This window comes from Nymphaea colorata, chromosome 9 (genome assembly GCF_008831285.2).
Source record: "Nymphaea colorata isolate Beijing-Zhang1983 chromosome 9, ASM883128v2, whole genome shotgun sequence".
Taxonomy (NCBI): Eukaryota; Viridiplantae; Streptophyta; class Magnoliopsida; order Nymphaeales; family Nymphaeaceae; genus Nymphaea; species Nymphaea colorata.
This window is the reverse complement of record NC_045146.1, coordinates 15,130,952-15,148,370: the sequence shown is the minus strand read 5'-3', so window position 1 is coordinate 15,148,370 and position 17,419 is coordinate 15,130,952. Positions and strand designations below refer to the sequence as shown.

Below are 17,419 nucleotides of genomic sequence, written 5' to 3'. Positions count from 1 at the left end.
GAGCTACTACTATAATTCTCTCCAGTGCTAATCCTGCTTTAAGACCCCTTCAAAATGCTACGTTCAGAAACTTCTGCATTTTTTCCCATGTTGCTTTACATTACAGGACAAGAAAAATATCTAGCTAAACTGAGTACCTTTTGTTTATCAAAGAAAATTTCACAAGTTTCCGCCTATTACCTCTCTGTCTCCCATAAAAATACTTTGACCCAGAAAGCAAAGGAAGTAGAAATAAATGATAAAGCCCACAAATGATATGGACACGCTTATTTTTTTTAGATACATAAAGACAAGTGATAAACATCAAAAGACGAGAACAGGATTTCATTTGTAACACACAAACAAGTATAACTGCTTAATTGTTTTCCAAGGGAAGGAAAAGTTCAAATTTAGTGACAAATAAATAAGTAGTGCAATTAACAAGCAAATCTTACAATCCAGTGCCAAGCAGCCAAAGGACTACAGTCAGACATTGCTTGCAATTCAGATTGAAGCAGCTTTTCTTTTGCATAGAATGCATTGTTGTGTATATTTTCCTTCCCAGGCTCTTCGACCTTGCCATTGAGTTCCACAACCTAAAAGGACAGCATAGGAGCATGAGTCATATTATCTGCACTAATGCATTTCTCCAATGCAAATGAATGGTCAAATGTCATGCTTTTTCTTAAGAAATACATACATGTAATGATCATAACATCTGATGATAAATTTTCCCTTTTCATTTTTTTTGATACTGCCTAGAGATGCATAGTACTATTGAATGCTTTTGACTACATTAAAAGAGGAACCTGCTACCCTTGCTGGCCTAAGGATTAACTGATTACGCATGGATAGGCAATAGTAGCAGGAAGACGTCTGCAGATGCCCTTAGGATAATACATGAAAGCACGAAAGGCATATGATATCCAGTTTAGAACTGTTACACTTTTGTATTTTAATGATGGTTATACACTTCTTAGCCATAACATGCATATAAAAAGCTAATACAGGATGATGTAATAAATGCAAAACTGTGGCCACAACATGTGTCACTCTGGAGCAGATGCTGAACTTTTAACTTTCAGAAGCTTTTACTTGCAAAATACCTCTTTTCATTGGTTTCTAATGATTAAACATTCATTAGCTTAGGTGTCACCGCTTTTCCAAAACTACTTGTTTCTCAAGAACATAAATTTGCCAGTACTGCTAAAAACAGCATTATTCAGCCAGGTTCGGGATTGTCCTGAAAAGAAAAATGGATCATGCACATCTCCTTATTTTGTCTCTCCCGTTTACTAACCCTAAGTTGTCAAATTCGTAGCCAGGCACAGACCATTCAAAACCCTAAAAAACCAGAGAACTAGTCGGTCCAAGTCAAAAATGAACCTTACAACATTGCAAGTTGTATATATTTTGGGACTTGCTTTTTCACTCCCACTCTCGTCTCTCACTCTCACCAACTTTCTCTCTCCTCCCCCACAACAACACGCCCAGCGGCCGCAAAAAAAAAAAAAGAAAAAGAAAAAAGAAAAACCCTTTTTCATTCTTTTTATTTTTTTTTTTTAACTTTTTTTGCCTACACTACCCTACGATTGATGGATTCTAAGGAGACGAAGAGACCTAAAAACCATCCCTAAAATGGAACTGATATATATATATATATATATATATATAACCAGTAGTACTAATTTTTGACAGGTTAACAACTCAACCATGAGACCTACCAATGAAGGGATGAATGTCAGACCAAAATGGTTAGATAAATATCATCTTTCCAATGCACAGACTAGACAAAAGGAGGTATCTGGGCAATGAAAAATACAGCTAAACCAAACCTGCCTGATTGAAAGTCTCACCAGGTTTACAATCACCAGCCATATCCATACAAGCAACAAAGAAATGTTGATCAACTAGTGCAATTGTAGTACCATATTTTCTATACTCGCCAGGTTCTAAAGCTCCTAAGCTAAAAATACATGTAAGCTTAACTTCTGCTTCAGTTTTCCCATCCTAAAACAGAAATGAAACAGATCTCATTTTCAAAGCCCAACTCCACATGTTTCTAAACAGCAAAAGAAATGACTAAAGAATATGCCAATTCTATAGAGAAGAACATTTATAAGTACTTGGCTACTCGATCCATAATGAAATAAAGAAGATCCAACATAAAGAAAATTCTAGATTCATTGAAACAAGGAGGCTCATAAACTCAAAATGAGAATAAAAAATGAAAAAAGCACAAGCATTTTTTTATAATTTATGGTTCACCATCTGAAATCGGTCCTAGAAGAGAAACTTGGTTGCCCTTCTAGTATAATGAGAAAAGGTTAGTAGCATTATGTGGAACAAGTATATTAAGAGCAGCCAAATATTTCCAGTATATAATTAACCATTAAATGTTTCACATGAAACATATCAATGATAGCACAAGAATCGGAGTAATAGTTACAAAAGGTTATAACTAAATGAGATAGCCAAAAAGTTATAACTAAATAAGATAGCAAACTAATATCAAATCTGTAGGAAACCAATTACTGTTTTCACTAAAGCAATGAAGAGCAGGTTCTGTGTTTTCAGCTCAGTTAACAAGCTAAACACAGATATTAGTACTGTCAATGGAACATGGTTGAAGAAATATCTTTTCAACTTCCCATAGTGTTTGTTATTTGTATTTTGCCTCTTATGATAGACAAGTATTTTTTTTGCAAGAATACATGTCCTTGCACCATAAAATACAAGAATAGATATCAGTGCACCAGGAAGCACAAGAATTAAAGAGAACCATGATGGCAGAAAATTATCACAACTTTACCTGGAATTTGATGGGACATGCATAAAAGTTTAATAGATCAAGGCAGCAGACATATGTACTTTCATGGTATTGAACCCCTCTCTGCAACTACAAAAGAGTGTAATACCTGCAGACAATCAAAATTCCTAGATATTGTAGTTTCCTCATGTAGGAAAAAGACATTGAAGATGAGAATGTTCTACTGAAAACAGCAAGGCATGCCATGAAAGTATGCAGGGGCATTCCCTAATGAACAAACTACTCTCCCACATTTGAATTCACTAACCATCAGTAGGACCAGACTTGAGATTGATAAATCTTAGCCCTACCGAGCAGCAGAGGCCTGGCTGAGTTGAACTTTAACAGACCAAGAGAAATGTGTCCAATTCAATCATTTTTACAGGAAAAAAATGCACACACACACACACACACACACGTATATATATATATAGAGAGAGAGAGTTATAGACACACACACAAATGCCCATAAAGATTAGTAATCTTACTCCTTCACAAAGCAGCAGAGGCCTGCTGAGTTTGAATTTCAACAGACCAAATGAAATGCAAAATGGACAATAAAATGATGAATGCAGGAGCACTGATTTGCAAAGATGGAAGTACTCTGCAGATGAACTGGCATAACATGCAATGGACATAATTATTATTTTTTGAGGGAAACAATGCTGGCATTAAATGTTGATGAGGTCATTGGTACAAATTTCTGTTAAATCGTTGAACATAACACAAGCTCAGGAGTATTCAAAAGCTAAATATAAAGGTTGAACCAAAATCTGGCTGTGTTGACCTGGTCAAGTGAATCTATTTTCATTTATTGGCAACAATTTGTCCAGGGCCAGAAACTCATGACGTATCTTCCCTTGTTTCCTGAGCAATAAAGATATGCTTCTGAAGCATTTTGGCCAGATTTAGCTTGCCAGTTCTAATTCATGCTGCTTTTACATTACTATCCTCTGTCAATGAGTTTGCATCCAAGGAATAATTGCATTCACCATTTCAGTATTCAAAGTCAATCTAAAGAACATTATGCTGCTTTATGAGTCCATGTAAACCATACAATGTTTGAGGGCTTAAATCCGTCTATCAATATGGCATGGTTGCAAATCATTGTTTATCCCAAGCTATGCCGTGTATAAACAAGTCAGAATCTTATACAATTTAGACTTTCCCCTAATCCTTTTCAGTTCCCAAGTTCATCTAGCAAACATCACGATTTTTGTGAAACAATGTGCAGTTGAAGGTTATATTGCATTTGAAGTGAGCAGTAGTTATCTCAATTTTACTGCAAGTTTATAGTCATCTCACCTAGTAAGGATACATTACAAGTCCATTTTACATCTGAAATATGATCACTCTCAAGTCTCAAGTTTACATTCATTAGTATCATTGCTTGTTTATGTGTGCATCCTCAGATTACAAAGGATCATAACGATCCTAAGTAAAATAGCTAACTATAAAACACATGATCAAGATTTAAGAGTAAAACGTGACCTTTTCAATGACCACAACTTGTATACAAGCAGTAGCACATACAGTATGTACTGCGTACACATTAAGAACTAGATAATTGTCACCAATAAATGAAAAGGATGTAGGAAGTGACACAAGTAGCAGAAATGGAGGTAAACATCTTGAAAACATTTAATGGGGCATTTGATAGATGCGGATTTCAGATCCAAGGTGATTTTTGATAATTGAGAATCTCAGATCCATGGATTTTAGGTCAGACCCTCTCCCATCAAACCTCAAATCTGAGGATCTCAAATCCCTTTTTTCACATAGTGGTAAAAATCCGGTGTTTGTTTACAATGTGGGTCCCACATAAAAGGGTTCTTAGATCAGCTAGGTCTGAGATCCAAGGTGTGACTTGGGAAGCAGCATGAAGCCAGAAAACATGGAAGCGAATCCTAAAAAAGGAAGCAAATTTCCTGGTATCTAAGGTACATAAACTAAAACGACTTGTAGCAGAAGTGGCAAACAGTGCAACCTTAAGTTGCCTGCCCATCGGTTCCTTTTTCCCTGCTTTCTTTATCAGCACAAACAGCATTTCTGGTCCATGTCCATTTTAATTTCTACCTGTCTAACTAAGATCCTAACTAAAGATATAACTATTTCTCCACACTGCATCCACCAAACATTTAGTTGAAAAGTAAACCATCAACATTCTTATCAACAGAAAATGGAAGGACAGACAGCAAACGAACACCACAATCCCACAATCTTGCATCTGCTCAGGTTGTAGAGAATAGGTTTGACTAAAGAAAGAGACACCAAACAAGCAATGATAACTGTGCTTGCTAAGTCCGTATCTCAAGCACCCACAGAGAGATCTTGCATCTCACAGCCATCTATAGTTGTACAATGATAACATAAGCAAATATGATATATATTTCGCTGGCACACCATGACATTAAGGTTTGCACAATTGTGACTCTTAAACCAAATGACAATGAGTTCATAGGCAAACTAATACAAGAACATGAAACTTAGTTTCCATTAGATTTTCCAACCTCTTCTCATCTGAGGAGGTCTAAAGAGTACCTGATACTGTTACTATGTACCGTAACCTAACCGCATAGCATCAGACAAAATGCCAGTAAAACTAACATCCATAACTTTCTCTTGAATGATGGAAAAACAAAATTTTACAGTTAGAAGATAAAATAACATCTTTCAACAACCCAAGACTGGGCCATGATGACCAAAGAATTAGGCTAAAATTTAATGCTCAAAAAGGTCAGGATCAGTTATCAACAACTCATCGACAAAGTAAGCACGTATCGATGAGACCAAACACAATCACAGAGTGCACCAAGAAAGGCAAAGAAAGAAAATAAGGGAAAGGAGAAGCAGAATATATTGACAGTACCACCCTAATGTGTCCGGCTAGAGTATATTAATTGCATAAGCTGGGATACCAACAAAAGCCAAAAGCCCCAAATTATCCAACTAGCAGTAACATGTATATACAAACAAAATGTTCAAGTAAAACAATTATAAGGAGGACCAAGGCACAATAAGTACAAAGTGGAAACTGTCTTCCTTCTCTTCCTTTCTCTCTTATTAGTTCTAAAGGGCCAAGACACAAAAAAAGGTATTACAAATGAAGCTCCAAGAAGGTAGTAGAAATCCCTCCGTCTTGATCACAAAATAAAGACTTACAAGCATAGCTCAAGTTGTGTCTGTCAACCAATTCATGTTTCTTTTAACTGCCAATCATGGGAATCCCTACCACAAGCTAGATCGATCCAATTGTTCTCTCTGCCATAATTTTACCCTTTCATTATGTAAGCAAACTCCCACCAATTCTAGATGTCAGCTCAATGTTGTGCCCATTGGATGCTCTTCAGGTCGATTCCTTCTTTGACCATCTCATACAGAGGGCTCATCTCCCTCAGTTTCTCAACCTGCTTCACTGTTAGCTCAATTGCCCGGTCGATCTCTGCCTCAGTAGTGAACCTCCCAATCCCAAACCTGATTGACGTGTGAGCCATGTCCTCCTCAACTCCGAGTGCGCGCAAAACATAGGAAGGCTCCAGGCTTGCGCTGGTACAAGCACTCCCACTTGAGACGGCCACCTCCTTCAACCCCATAAGCAGGCTTTCGCCTTCCACATAGGCGAATGACAAGTTCAAGTTCCCAGCGTACCGATGGTCCATGCTACCATTCACCACCACTCCATCAAGCCTTGCCCTGATACCATCAAGCAGACGCTTCTGCAACGCCTCAACCCTCCTTGAGTCATATGCCATCTCGTTTGCAGCGATCTCACAGGCCTCCCCAAACCCCACGACCAGCGGGGTGGGGACTGTGCCACTCCTGATGCCACGCTCCTGCCCACCGCCATTCATCTGTGGCTCTACACGCACTCTTGGGCGCCGCCGGAGATACAGAGCACCAACCCCCTTGGGACCATAGATCTTGTGACCGCTGAGTGACATGAGAGAAATGTTCATCTTCTCAACGTCGATGGGTATCTTCCCAAGTGCCTGCGCGGCGTCAGTGTGGAAAGGGATGCCCTTCTCACGGCATATCTGGCCGATCTCAGCGATCGGCTGTACGACGCCGATCTCATTGTTGACAGCCATGATAGATACAAGACCGGTGTCGGGACGGATGGCGTCACGGAGGCGGTCGAGGTCCACGAGGCCATCGGTTCCGACGGGGAGGTAGGTTACTTCAAAGCCTTCTTGTTGAAGGTGACGGCAAGAGTCAAGGACACACTTGTGCTCCGTCTGGGTGGTGACCACATGTCTCTTCTTCTCGCGGTAGAAGTGCATGACCCCCTTAACGGAGATGTTGTTCGACTCGGTGGCACCGGAAGTGAAGAATATCTCCTTGGGATTGGCACCCACAAGAGCCGCCACTTGCTCCCTCGCACGCTCCACTGCCTGATCGGACTCCCATCCATAGAGGTGAGTCCGAGAGTGGGGATTGCCGAAGCGAGCAGTGAAGAAGGGAAGCATGGCATCCAGCACTCGCGGGTCCACCGGCGACGTCGCTTGCATGTCCAGGTACAGCGGCCTGCCAGCAATCCGCACACCCTTCATCGAGATGTTGCTGCCTTCATCCCCGGCATCACCGCCAGAGGAGAAAGTGAGCGGCAGGTCAGCCCTCTCCACAGCGGCCGTCGCAGTGGACATCGGCCGGAGGGATCGTCCACCCAATCGTAAGGCAGTGGCAAGGACACTCCGCTTCATCCTGTTGTATGCCAGCGATGACTGGCTGGAGACAGAAAAGCAACTCTCATTGAAACATTTGCCTAAGAAAAGCATACAATCCAAATATCAAATGACTTGCAGATACAGGTTCTAATGGAGTATTAATTGAGCTGTTGAGTACAGTGTGGTTCACCTCTTCTTTCAATTCAAGAACTGACAAAATAACAACAGGAGTAGCAAGAAGTTGGATATCATGGCCAGAAAAAAAATAGAATACAGACACAGACGCACACAAGGAGACCTCAGAGTGCTAGTCATTGGAATTATTTGGACTGTGATACACAAACACTCCAAACAGTCATTGCAAATTTGAAATCAGTTGGACTGGGAAATGTTCTGCACAAACACAACGACAATTTTGATACACAACAAAGACGGGTTGAGAAAAAAATGACAGAGAGGCTGCCGGAGACGCCCCTGTGTGCGTCGGACGACCGATGCACCAGCGGACAAAAAGGGGGCTGAACGAAAAGAAAGGAGGCTGTTCCGGCAGTCCCATTCTGTCACACAGAGACCGTGTGCGAGGGAGAGCCTCTTTCTCCGACGATCGGGATGAGGGCATAGGCAGTGAGAGAAGCCGACATACCCGGTTTCCGACTAGGCGAGCGCTGAAGACGACGCCGGGCTGAAGACGAGGGGCAGGGATGAGGAGAGTCGTCGATGGGAGGAAGTCTCGCCGGCAGGAGACAGCGTTATCCGCAGCGTCCAGAGGTGCAGCGGGGAGGGGGGAGGGAGATCTCGCGGAAAGGGATGGAGATCTCGAGCGCGGGGAGACGGAGAGAAGGAGAGCGGGAAAGAAACAAGCAGAGGGGAGGGAGGGGGGAAGAAGGAGGAGGAGAAAGGAAGGGAGGGGGAACGAAGATGACTAAGGCGGCGGGTAAGGACTGAGGACAGAACCAGAGGTCGAGGGTTTTCTTGCTGTCGTTTTCTGCTTTGGGGGTGACGCCCGGCATGAGTTCATAAAACCAGCTCGACACACTTGCCTGCCGCGTCAAAGGAGATATTTTAATAGGATGAACAAAGTACCTGGCTATGTTCGTAATTGGAATGTGTCTGTCTGGCGAAACATGACAATCAAAACTGAAACCAATTGATCTTTGTTCATGGAAATTCTGATCCTTATATGGTCACATTTAATCCATTTTTATAAAAACCAAAGTTTTTAATGAGTTTCAGAAACTTGTTCTTTTTTTGGTTTCGACGACACATCCAAACCAGTTGTTGAATAATTGGTAGGCTTTTCACTTCCTTTATAAAATCAGATTTTATCAAAAACCGAATTTTCCTCAAACCAAAGTTTCATGGCACACTCTAGAAACAAGCTTTACCTTGATCTTCACTCTCAAACTACACTTAAAGTTTCAAAAAAGGCTGTTTAAAAGAAAAGAGAATTAGACATTCCAATGAATTTCCTTCCTGCCAAAGGTGGTAATTCATGGGGCTTCTTAAAGTCACTTACTACCTTTTGACACTAGCATTAGAGTGAATTTTTATCTGAGGTCACCTTATCGAATAATTGTAATTATTTTCGAACCAGGCTTGAAAAAGAAAAAGAAAATTTGAATAGCGCAAACTTTGTAAGACATGAAAGAAAAATGATTGGTGAAATATGCAATAAACTTTTTTTTCCTCCAGAAAAGAGAGCTGTGCCATTGGCATCACGTTGGTTATTTTTAATCGCCTCTCCGATTTTTCAATTGACAGAGTTATTTTCAAATTAAAATAAGATTCTGGTGCCAACACGAATATCGTAAAATGTGTGACAATGAGGCTGGATTTCTATGTCCCATTGTGGTCGCGCGCGCAGGTCATGCAGGGAGTACATTTAATGATAAATATATGTATTATATTTTTTTCTTCCCGAAATTCTCGGGGAAAGTTTCAATGGTCGAGCTCACCAATGGTTTGGATCAGATTTTGGTTTATGTGTGGCCAGATCCGATTCACTCTGATGGTGGATCTTGGATTGGAGAACCCGAACCACGCTGAAGTCTAAATCCACTTCCTACTCTCTAAGCTGTTGCTTGTATACTGTAACAATAGAGATTCTCAAATGGGTTTGGATAAAAACATATAGCGAGCCCCGGCCCGTAGATAATATCGAATACATTTTTTTAGTTAAGATTCTGAAGTGAATTTTTATTTCTTTTTGATGAACAGTAAACTAGAATTCTGTTGATAGTCGGTCGATCAATTGTCTCCAAACTTTGGTTCCTGTATGAGGAGGATAGTCTTTTCTTCTCCCTTGGGAGATGTCGGTGAGCTTGGTATCCCCCAAAAGCAAAGGAAAAGGCAGAATAAGGTGGTAACTTTTAATGTTCCATCAGATGAGATCACTTCCTTTCCGCCCTCAAGCTATGTTAGTTTGTGCCAACAAGCCTTCTTTCCTTCCTTCCTACTCTTCCTTTTAGAATAATGGCCTGTTCATCTCCTGCTGATATGCCATGGAGGAGGTATGAATGTTCAACGCAGGGAAATCTGGTCCTAGGGAAGCAGAACCATGTCTGGGAGTTGCATAAGCTTTGCTGTCTACCTCTTCTTCTTCATCAACTTGATTCTTCGCACATTGGCTTCTGTTGTCTCTGTTGGTGACTTTAATAAGGACTTCTACATCACATGGGCTCCTGATCATTTGAATACCTCTACTGATGGACGCGAAAGAAGCTTAAGACTCGACCAGCAATCTGGTACGTACCTGAACAAGGTTTCAGTCATCGTCACAGTTCATAGACTCAGTATTATATATTTCACACTTTGAAAAATATTTGTACCAGATATTTCATAGACTCAGTATTATACATGGAACAAAATGTGATGGTTTATATCGTCAAAAATATCCGCAGAGAACGTAATGTGGTGAACCATTGAGATATTATCATTGACATGTCGGCCAGAATCTCTAATATTTGCTTTTAACATGTTTTAGATTATACATTAATTACCTCACTACTTTTGGATTCTTTTATACATTTTTTTCTTCTAATTTATGCGACAAGGAGATGCTAACGTTGTCAACTAAATCTTAAACTGTGTTATGAACTAAAAAGTCCAAAGAAAATGCTCAAGTCATTGTTGAGAACAAAGCTGGTGGCTATTATTTGGTTATTTTGAGGATGACCAATCTTAACTAGACTCGGTAGTAGGGTCTACATTGAATCAGAATGAATTTATCCTTGTCACCGTATCCCTTGTTGGCTCTATGCATGGCTCGAGCTTAGAGCTCTGTCCTCAATCAAGGAGTTGGCTGTCGCATAGATACCCTAGCCTGTTTATAACTTAGTGAGAGTATTTCTTTTGCTCCATATTATTTTTTATCCGCATTAGTGGACATGGAGCAAACTTCAAGTTATGTATATGCATTGAAATCAATTCTGCAGTTTGAGAATTTGGATTCAAGCAAACAACTGATGAAATGCCAAATGTGTTCAACTACAGGCTCAGCGTTTGCATCAAACGCCATGTTCTTGTTCGGGCAGATTGACATGCAGATAAAATTGATTCCCGGACATTCTGCCGGCACCGTCGTCGCGTATTATGTTAGAGCTTTCAATCCTAGATCCCCTTGATTTGATCCGGGGCCTATTATTTCAATTGGATGATCTGCTTTGCGGCGGTAATGCTAATTGATCTTGATTGCATTGCAGTTGACATCTGCTCAGCCTAACAGGGATGAGCTCGATTTTGAATTCTTGGGCAATGTGAGTGGGCAGCCCTACATCCTTCAAACGAATGTTTATGCCGATGGATTTGGTAACAGGGAGGAGAGGATGTACCTGTGGTTTGATCCAACAGCAGATTTTCATACATACTCTGTCCTCTGGAATCTTCATCAAATTGTGTGAGTCGGTTCACCTTCACCATTGGACTCTGGTTTTCGAAGTTTTCAGTTCATAATATAGAAGAGTTGGTTCGAACTTTTTTGTGAAGAAAAGTTGTTATTGAAATTTGATGGCCTTGATTTAAAGATGTGAAACATTTGCTATTGAAAATGTTCTATTATTAGATCATAGATGTGTGTGAATCACATCCATGAAATTGTTTATCCATCCGATGACATCACCAATTGGTTTTGGGGCAGGAAACAACTGTTGATGCTTAAACTTTTTTCCCCATTTCAGGTTTATGGTGGACTGGGTGCCCATCAGAGTGTATAGAAACCATGCAGACAAGGGCGTTCCCTACCCAAGGTGGCAGCCAATGGGGCTCAAGGCCAGCCTATGGAACGGCGACAGTTGGGCGACACGCGGCGGCCAAGACAAGGTGGACTGGACCAAGGGCCCCTTCATTGCATCCTTCAGGAACTATAAGATAGACGCCTGCGTTTGGAGAGGCAACCCAAGGTTTTGCAGGGGTGCAAGCACAAGTAATTGGTGGAACAAGCCTGCGTATAGGACGCTGACACCTAGGCAGAGTCGCTTGCTGAGGTGGGCAAGGAAATACCATCTCATCTACGACTACTGTGCTGACAAACAAAGATTCAAAAACAACATGCCCAAAGAGTGCACCTTTCCAAAGTTCTAATTCCTGTTTGTCAAAGGTTGCAAGTTGTCCGGATTTGGTTTGAGGCGTTTATAACTTTTAGTTTAATGTATCCAATACCATTTCCCTTTATACGTATATATAGTGTTTCCAACAGTATTGATTTATAATGTATGAACAGTTCATAATACTTTTTTGAAAGTGCTTTCAGTGATAGGTTTTCATTGTTTTTAACTATCTAGCAATATCTCACTTCAAATTTGAACATATTCAAATATATTATAGTTTCTTAAGTCCCCGGATTCGATGAACATGTCACAACATGAGTCCTCCTGTGTCATAAGGAAGACGGCCAGAAATGGCACATCTCAGAGATGGGGAAACCAACTACAGGACGAGAATCTACTAGAATTGAGGCCCACGGGCTGAATTATTAAAGTTGGGGATCGCATCTCAATCTGTCATGGAGGTGCTGGTGTGGCCCTACTAAGGCAAGTGGTTTTTTTTAATTGGATCTTAGATCCACCACACTGAAAACTTTCACATCCTCCCATTCATTTACACTCTCAACAGTAAATGAAAGGAGGGAAGTTAGATCTGAAATATATGGGCCCTCAATCATTCCTCAGCTGGTGCACCCATGAGATCTGATGTCAAATGCAAAATTCAGGTCGAATTATGATGGGGCCTCTCAAAACTAATGCATTTACTTGATATATACGCCCAGTCAGTCTATTCATTAGGTACATATACATTACATGTTTCTGTAATTAGAGCTCTAATTATATAGTTTCTAATATTTCTTTGCAACATGTCTTATCTATGTTTGGAAATGCGTTCATGATTTCTGTGGATATCTAGAGAAAAAAATATAAGCCTTTTTTTTTCAGAAGTCTCTTTATTTTGGAGAGATATTTGTGACCGTACTAGCTAGGATATGAGCTTATTATAATGGCACATGCATTCAACATGAAACACTAGGCTTTCTTCCTCAATCGCTTCTGTAATTTCACTAGCTAGCAGAAGTTTCAGCATGTTTTTAGTCCCAAATGGGTGGCTTTTCAAACAGAAGGATCTGTTTTCGGCAACAAGGGCAGATCGATTGGGTCTTGAGCCACGGTATGACACAGGCGGAGTGGAAGTAGTGGGCACAGGGAAGGTGCACCAAGAGCTCGCCCGCTTCGAAATGGTCCAGGCAGACTGCACACTCTTCATGGCGGGGGCGCCCCCAGCCAAACTTGCTCCACTGGAACTTCTTCTTGCTCCGTCCGTTCTTTGAACCAAACACTTGTAAGTGTAAAGGACCTATCAGTAGCCTCGACTCGATTTCTTCATCCTCAACCCTGTATAATCACGCATCCATTAGTGGCCGATCGAGATCTACAATATTTCATCTAGTCTGTTAGAATGATGATATATTCTACAGCGCCTATGCATGGATAAACCTTACACGATGAGTAATTAAGCCCTTCAAACTGTTGGAAGACGAGAAGTCTTTTGAATTTTGGTTAGTGTCCTCAAAATGGGTTAGCACAATGGCTTGGAGTCTGGGTTGGTAGCGGTTTCAAAAAAGAAGTCACCGATACGCAAGTTGAAGTATAGTGGAAGAGAGTCTTCAAAAGGTTGGGTGGGATCTTCAACTCTCTGTCTCCTGCTCACTGGAAAGTTTTGATTAGTGGATATGCTGGCTAAGATATGATACTTTCAATCTTTTCAAAGCAAATTTTTGAACATTCATGAAAGTTCTGAAAGGGTAATCAACAAGTATATGGTAGAACTTGTTTTGGAACGAATTATTTCTCAAAGGGTTAGGTCCAAAGAAGTACTTCATGTTGGGCAGATCCGTTGTACATTTTTACAGGTGGTAGCGACCTTGGATGGTTGAAGAATTTTACCTAGGAGGGCAGGGAATTTAAGGAGATCGAACAAACTCGGCACTCACGTACTCTATTTGCAGTAATGAGAAGGACAGGCTCAAACTGGTTAAGCAAAAGCAAATAAAAGAACAAACGTCTAACAAGAGATGTGCAACTTTAAAGCATCTTTAACTTAGAAAAAAGCCTCGAATATCATATGTGTAGGACCCATATGACGCTTGTCTGGCCTACCTTGTGTATACAATTAGGACAAGTTTCACGTGTGATGTTGGCATTGAAAACAACAAAATAACTTTGTTCATCTAAGGAGCGCCATACCTTTCCACTATCGGTGGGTTGTCTCTCCTTTTATGAAGCCGATTTCATGGTAAAAAAAATCAGGGAAGTGGAAGAAAGTGAAACAAAAAGATGACAAGAACTCAGTCAAGGTCCAATTTTAATTCGGTACAGACTACAGAGTGGTGAAAACGAAGCCACTTGCCATGGCAAGTTAAGGGCATTTATTTTGATTATGTGTAGGATATCTTGTCAACCTGTTGAACTTCACCATACTGTGGTAGATGGATTCCAAAAGACCTCTGGTACAAGGCTTTAGCGGAGACACAACTCATCTTTTGCTCATAGTACCCAGAAGAGCTATGAGACAAGCCGCGATTTGACTGCGAAGAGATATAACAGATATCCAACATGATGGTTAATTTATAACAGAGTCCATCCCACGTGGGCTTACAAACGAATTACTAAGCCCAAAGATGGAAAAAGAAAACCCAATTGAAGTCAGGATCGTCTACATGATGCAAAGCTATCTGCAAGGAAAAATTGCCTCAATAGTTTACTCTTCTCAGTGGTCGAGACAGCTCCGCGTTTTATCCTTTGTCTAAATGAGAAGAACTAAAAATGATGTCATATCAAGGAGGGAGTCCGAGAAAAGAAAAGGGAAAAAAAAAACCAGCATGGACACCAATGGACATTATATATCATTTAGGTGACGACGACGACGACGACGACGATGATGATGCCACTACTCCATAGGCTTCTTGTTTGTTATGAAGACGATGATAATGACTTGAACCGCCCCAAAAGACTCCCTCATCTACATCTAATTAAGAGGACGTATCTGACTGCGATTGTCTGTGAACTCTGCGTGCATCCGTGCTTATGTGGGATCAGATCAGTTTCTAGCGAGTGCTTGAGCAGCGCAAGAATATGGTTCACACATTTAGAATACACGGACAAGGAAATGAAAGTTTCTCGGGACTCGGGTGAAACAAGCGGCGCCTGAACCCATGGGTGTGCAGGTGGATAGCACAGAGAGAGCGAGAGAGAAGCTTCCCCTCCCAATGAGGGAGAGAGAAGAAAAAACATTGCACAGAGAGAGAGAGAGAGAGAGAGAGAGAGAGAACCTTATCATGTTGCCTGCTGGGTTCCCCCTAGTTTTCAATCTTTCGTCCAGCCTTTCTTTTGCTTCCCTTGCAACTTGTGCCAGTGTATCGCCTCTATTCATCAAGCCCTTATCCTGAAAAAGTTTTCCAAGGCAACTCTCTTGAGAAACAGAAAGATAAAGGGAGATGAAATAAAAATTGGGCAGCCTGAAGAATATGGGCAAAGAACCTGCTGGAAACGGTGCTTCTGGTGAGAAGAAGGCTGGTAGCTGGTGCCAGTGTGCAAGCAGAAGGATGAGTGCCTTGTTCCCCTCTTCTCCACGGCGATCTGAGAACCATCAACAGATATCCCTGGTAGGAAGCTTCCTCCTTGATGCAGTCTCCTCCTCCTTGCACATTCTACACCAGGAAGCTGTCCAGCCATCCCCTGTCCTCTCTCTCTCTCTCTCCCTCTCCTACAGGATGCCCTTCGTCTTAGAGGGACTGCAAAAAATTCAGCATCCCTTTCTTATTCATCACTATTTACCTCTCCTTCATCTCACCGTCGAGTGAAGTTCACACAAAATGACTTCCCAACCTCAGATGCATGACTGGTGACTCCTCAAGCACCTACCGTTCACGAAAATGGACAAAAAGAACAGTTAATCAGAAAGAGTCTTACACATATAATTTTGGGATAAAAGCGTGAAACATAAGATTCTAGGAATTCATTACCAGGTTGGAGAAAGGAAGGGCGCGGTGATTGGTAACGGGCGTCAACTTCATCAATCTATATAAATTATTAAATGTCCTGTTGCACTGCTACAGGCAATACCCCAATCATCTCTCCCTGGCCTCTTCTCCCACCTCCCTCTCAACCAGTTTATAGGACAAGATGAACTCCTAATGGGTCCCCTTCCACGTCACTGAAAACAGGACAAGGTGGGACAGCAGGTCCCCATTCCACTAACTCTCAAAGTTGAAGTTAGTAGGTTTGGTAATGAGCCCCTATGGGGCCTGAAAGAATGTGAATGAGACGGATCAGATCTAAATATACCAGCTGTTCTGACGCATTCAGATTTTAAGAAATCAGATAAAAAACCAAATCCAGCTTCTATATATGATCCAATTCCTAAATTGCGTTGAAAAGTCTTTTTAAAACAAAAACAGATCTCAGCGGAAAAGCCTTCTCGAGTACTTGCAACATCTCACAGCCTATAATGAAACTGAACTGTGGGAGTTAGCAGGATTAGAATTCTAACAAGGTACTTTTCTCTTTATAAAAGCAGTAAGCACTAAATGGGTTTCCTAACCGCTGAATGAGGCACATATTTTGTATTGTTATCAGAAGAAAAATCGACTACTAGTGGGGAAAGTTTCGTGCATTTAAGAAGATGGCCACACTTGGGGACCAATGCTACTGGGGGAATTACTGACTGCTTGCTGCTGCACTGCTTTTGAATTTAATTATGTCCAAATTAATCAACTCCAACTACCACCTAGATAATGCTTGTAAAAGAACATGAAGACTGTGACCTCTGAACTTCAACTTGATGGGGAGGAGGTGGGCAAAGATTTGTTGGAGCAGTGGCGACGAAATTTTTCCTTCTGCAGTTGCAACCTCTCTCAGGTTTCAAGTAGTTGACACTGATCACTCACCTGTTAATAGTTTAAAAGTTCATAACATTATTCAAGATTCTCGTCACGAATTTAGTATCGACATAGACTTTATGAATAGTTTCAAATAGTTTAAATTTAAAATGTTTGTAGAACGACCTACCAGCTACATATTTGCAGGAGAGTGCATGAATCAAGAAAGCCGTGCAATTTTATTTTTAATCTGATTTTTCTTTATTGGGGTCACACTTTGGATCTGAGAATTTGAAACCAAATCCGGATACTAGAGTCAGATCTTTATTTTGTTCGGGCTTAGGTTCGGATTCAAATACCTCAACCATTTACAGAATCGTACCATGATTCAGATCCATTTTGCTGGCCAGATTTAACTAAAACGCGGATTCAGTTTCGGGCTGGTAATTGTATCTTACCGACACACTTGCGTCCCGAACTTGAAATCAATATAAAACCAGCTATTGGTTGTATTTGTGTCTTTTGCAGGCACTTGGCGAGATGCTGCCATCAATTTGAGAAAAAAATATTGAGCAGTCTAGAAAGCCCGGAGGGGTAAATAAA

General features: G+C 41.0%; 3 protein-coding genes and 1 long non-coding RNA gene across 5 annotated transcripts; 1 reads left to right on the top strand and 3 right to left on the bottom strand.

Annotated features, from left to right (window-relative positions):
- Positions 1-299: 299 nt before the first annotated feature.
- Positions 300-3,560, bottom strand: LOC126410392 (uncharacterized). Its single transcript, XR_007574312.1, has 2 exons — positions 2,792-3,560; positions 300-575 (listed from the first exon to the last, which is right to left on the bottom strand). It is a non-coding gene; the product is annotated as an uncharacterized LOC126410392 (long non-coding RNA).
- Positions 3,561-5,766: 2,206 nt separating this feature from the next.
- On the bottom strand, positions 5,767-8,349 carry LOC116261327 (cysteine desulfurase, mitochondrial). 2 transcript variants are annotated; one of them, XM_031640036.2, is made up of 2 exons: positions 8,096-8,349; positions 5,767-7,550 (listed from the first exon to the last, which is right to left on the bottom strand). In XM_031640036.2, exon 2 carries the CDS (start codon positions 7,486-7,488, stop codon positions 6,109-6,111), a length of 1,380 nt encoding a protein of 459 aa, XP_031495896.1. In that variant the 5' UTR covers positions 7,489-7,550; positions 8,096-8,349; the 3' UTR covers positions 5,767-6,108. The 2 variants fall into 2 exon arrangements, with proteins under 2 accessions (XP_031495896.1, XP_031495895.1); XM_031640035.2 differs by having other exon boundaries at positions 5,767-7,513; positions 8,096-8,347.
- Positions 8,350-9,976: 1,627 nt separating this feature from the next.
- Positions 9,977-12,134, top strand: LOC116261040 (probable xyloglucan endotransglucosylase/hydrolase protein 10). The gene is made up of 4 exons (XM_031639630.2): positions 9,977-10,196; positions 10,945-11,045; positions 11,154-11,347; positions 11,628-12,134. The coding sequence occupies exons 1-4, from the start codon at positions 10,010-10,012 to the stop codon at positions 12,028-12,030; spliced, it is 885 nt and encodes a 294-aa protein (XP_031495490.1). The 5' UTR covers positions 9,977-10,009; the 3' UTR covers positions 12,031-12,134.
- Positions 12,135-12,951: 817 nt separating this feature from the next.
- Positions 12,952-16,108, bottom strand: LOC116260053 (probable E3 ubiquitin-protein ligase RHY1A). The gene is made up of 4 exons (XM_031638130.2): positions 15,962-16,108; positions 15,477-15,856; positions 15,269-15,381; positions 12,952-13,331 (listed from the first exon to the last, which is right to left on the bottom strand). The coding sequence occupies exons 2-4, from the start codon at positions 15,669-15,671 to the stop codon at positions 13,028-13,030; spliced, it is 612 nt and encodes a 203-aa protein (XP_031493990.1). The 5' UTR covers positions 15,672-15,856; positions 15,962-16,108; the 3' UTR covers positions 12,952-13,027.
- Between the last annotated feature and the right edge of the window lie 1,311 nt (positions 16,109-17,419).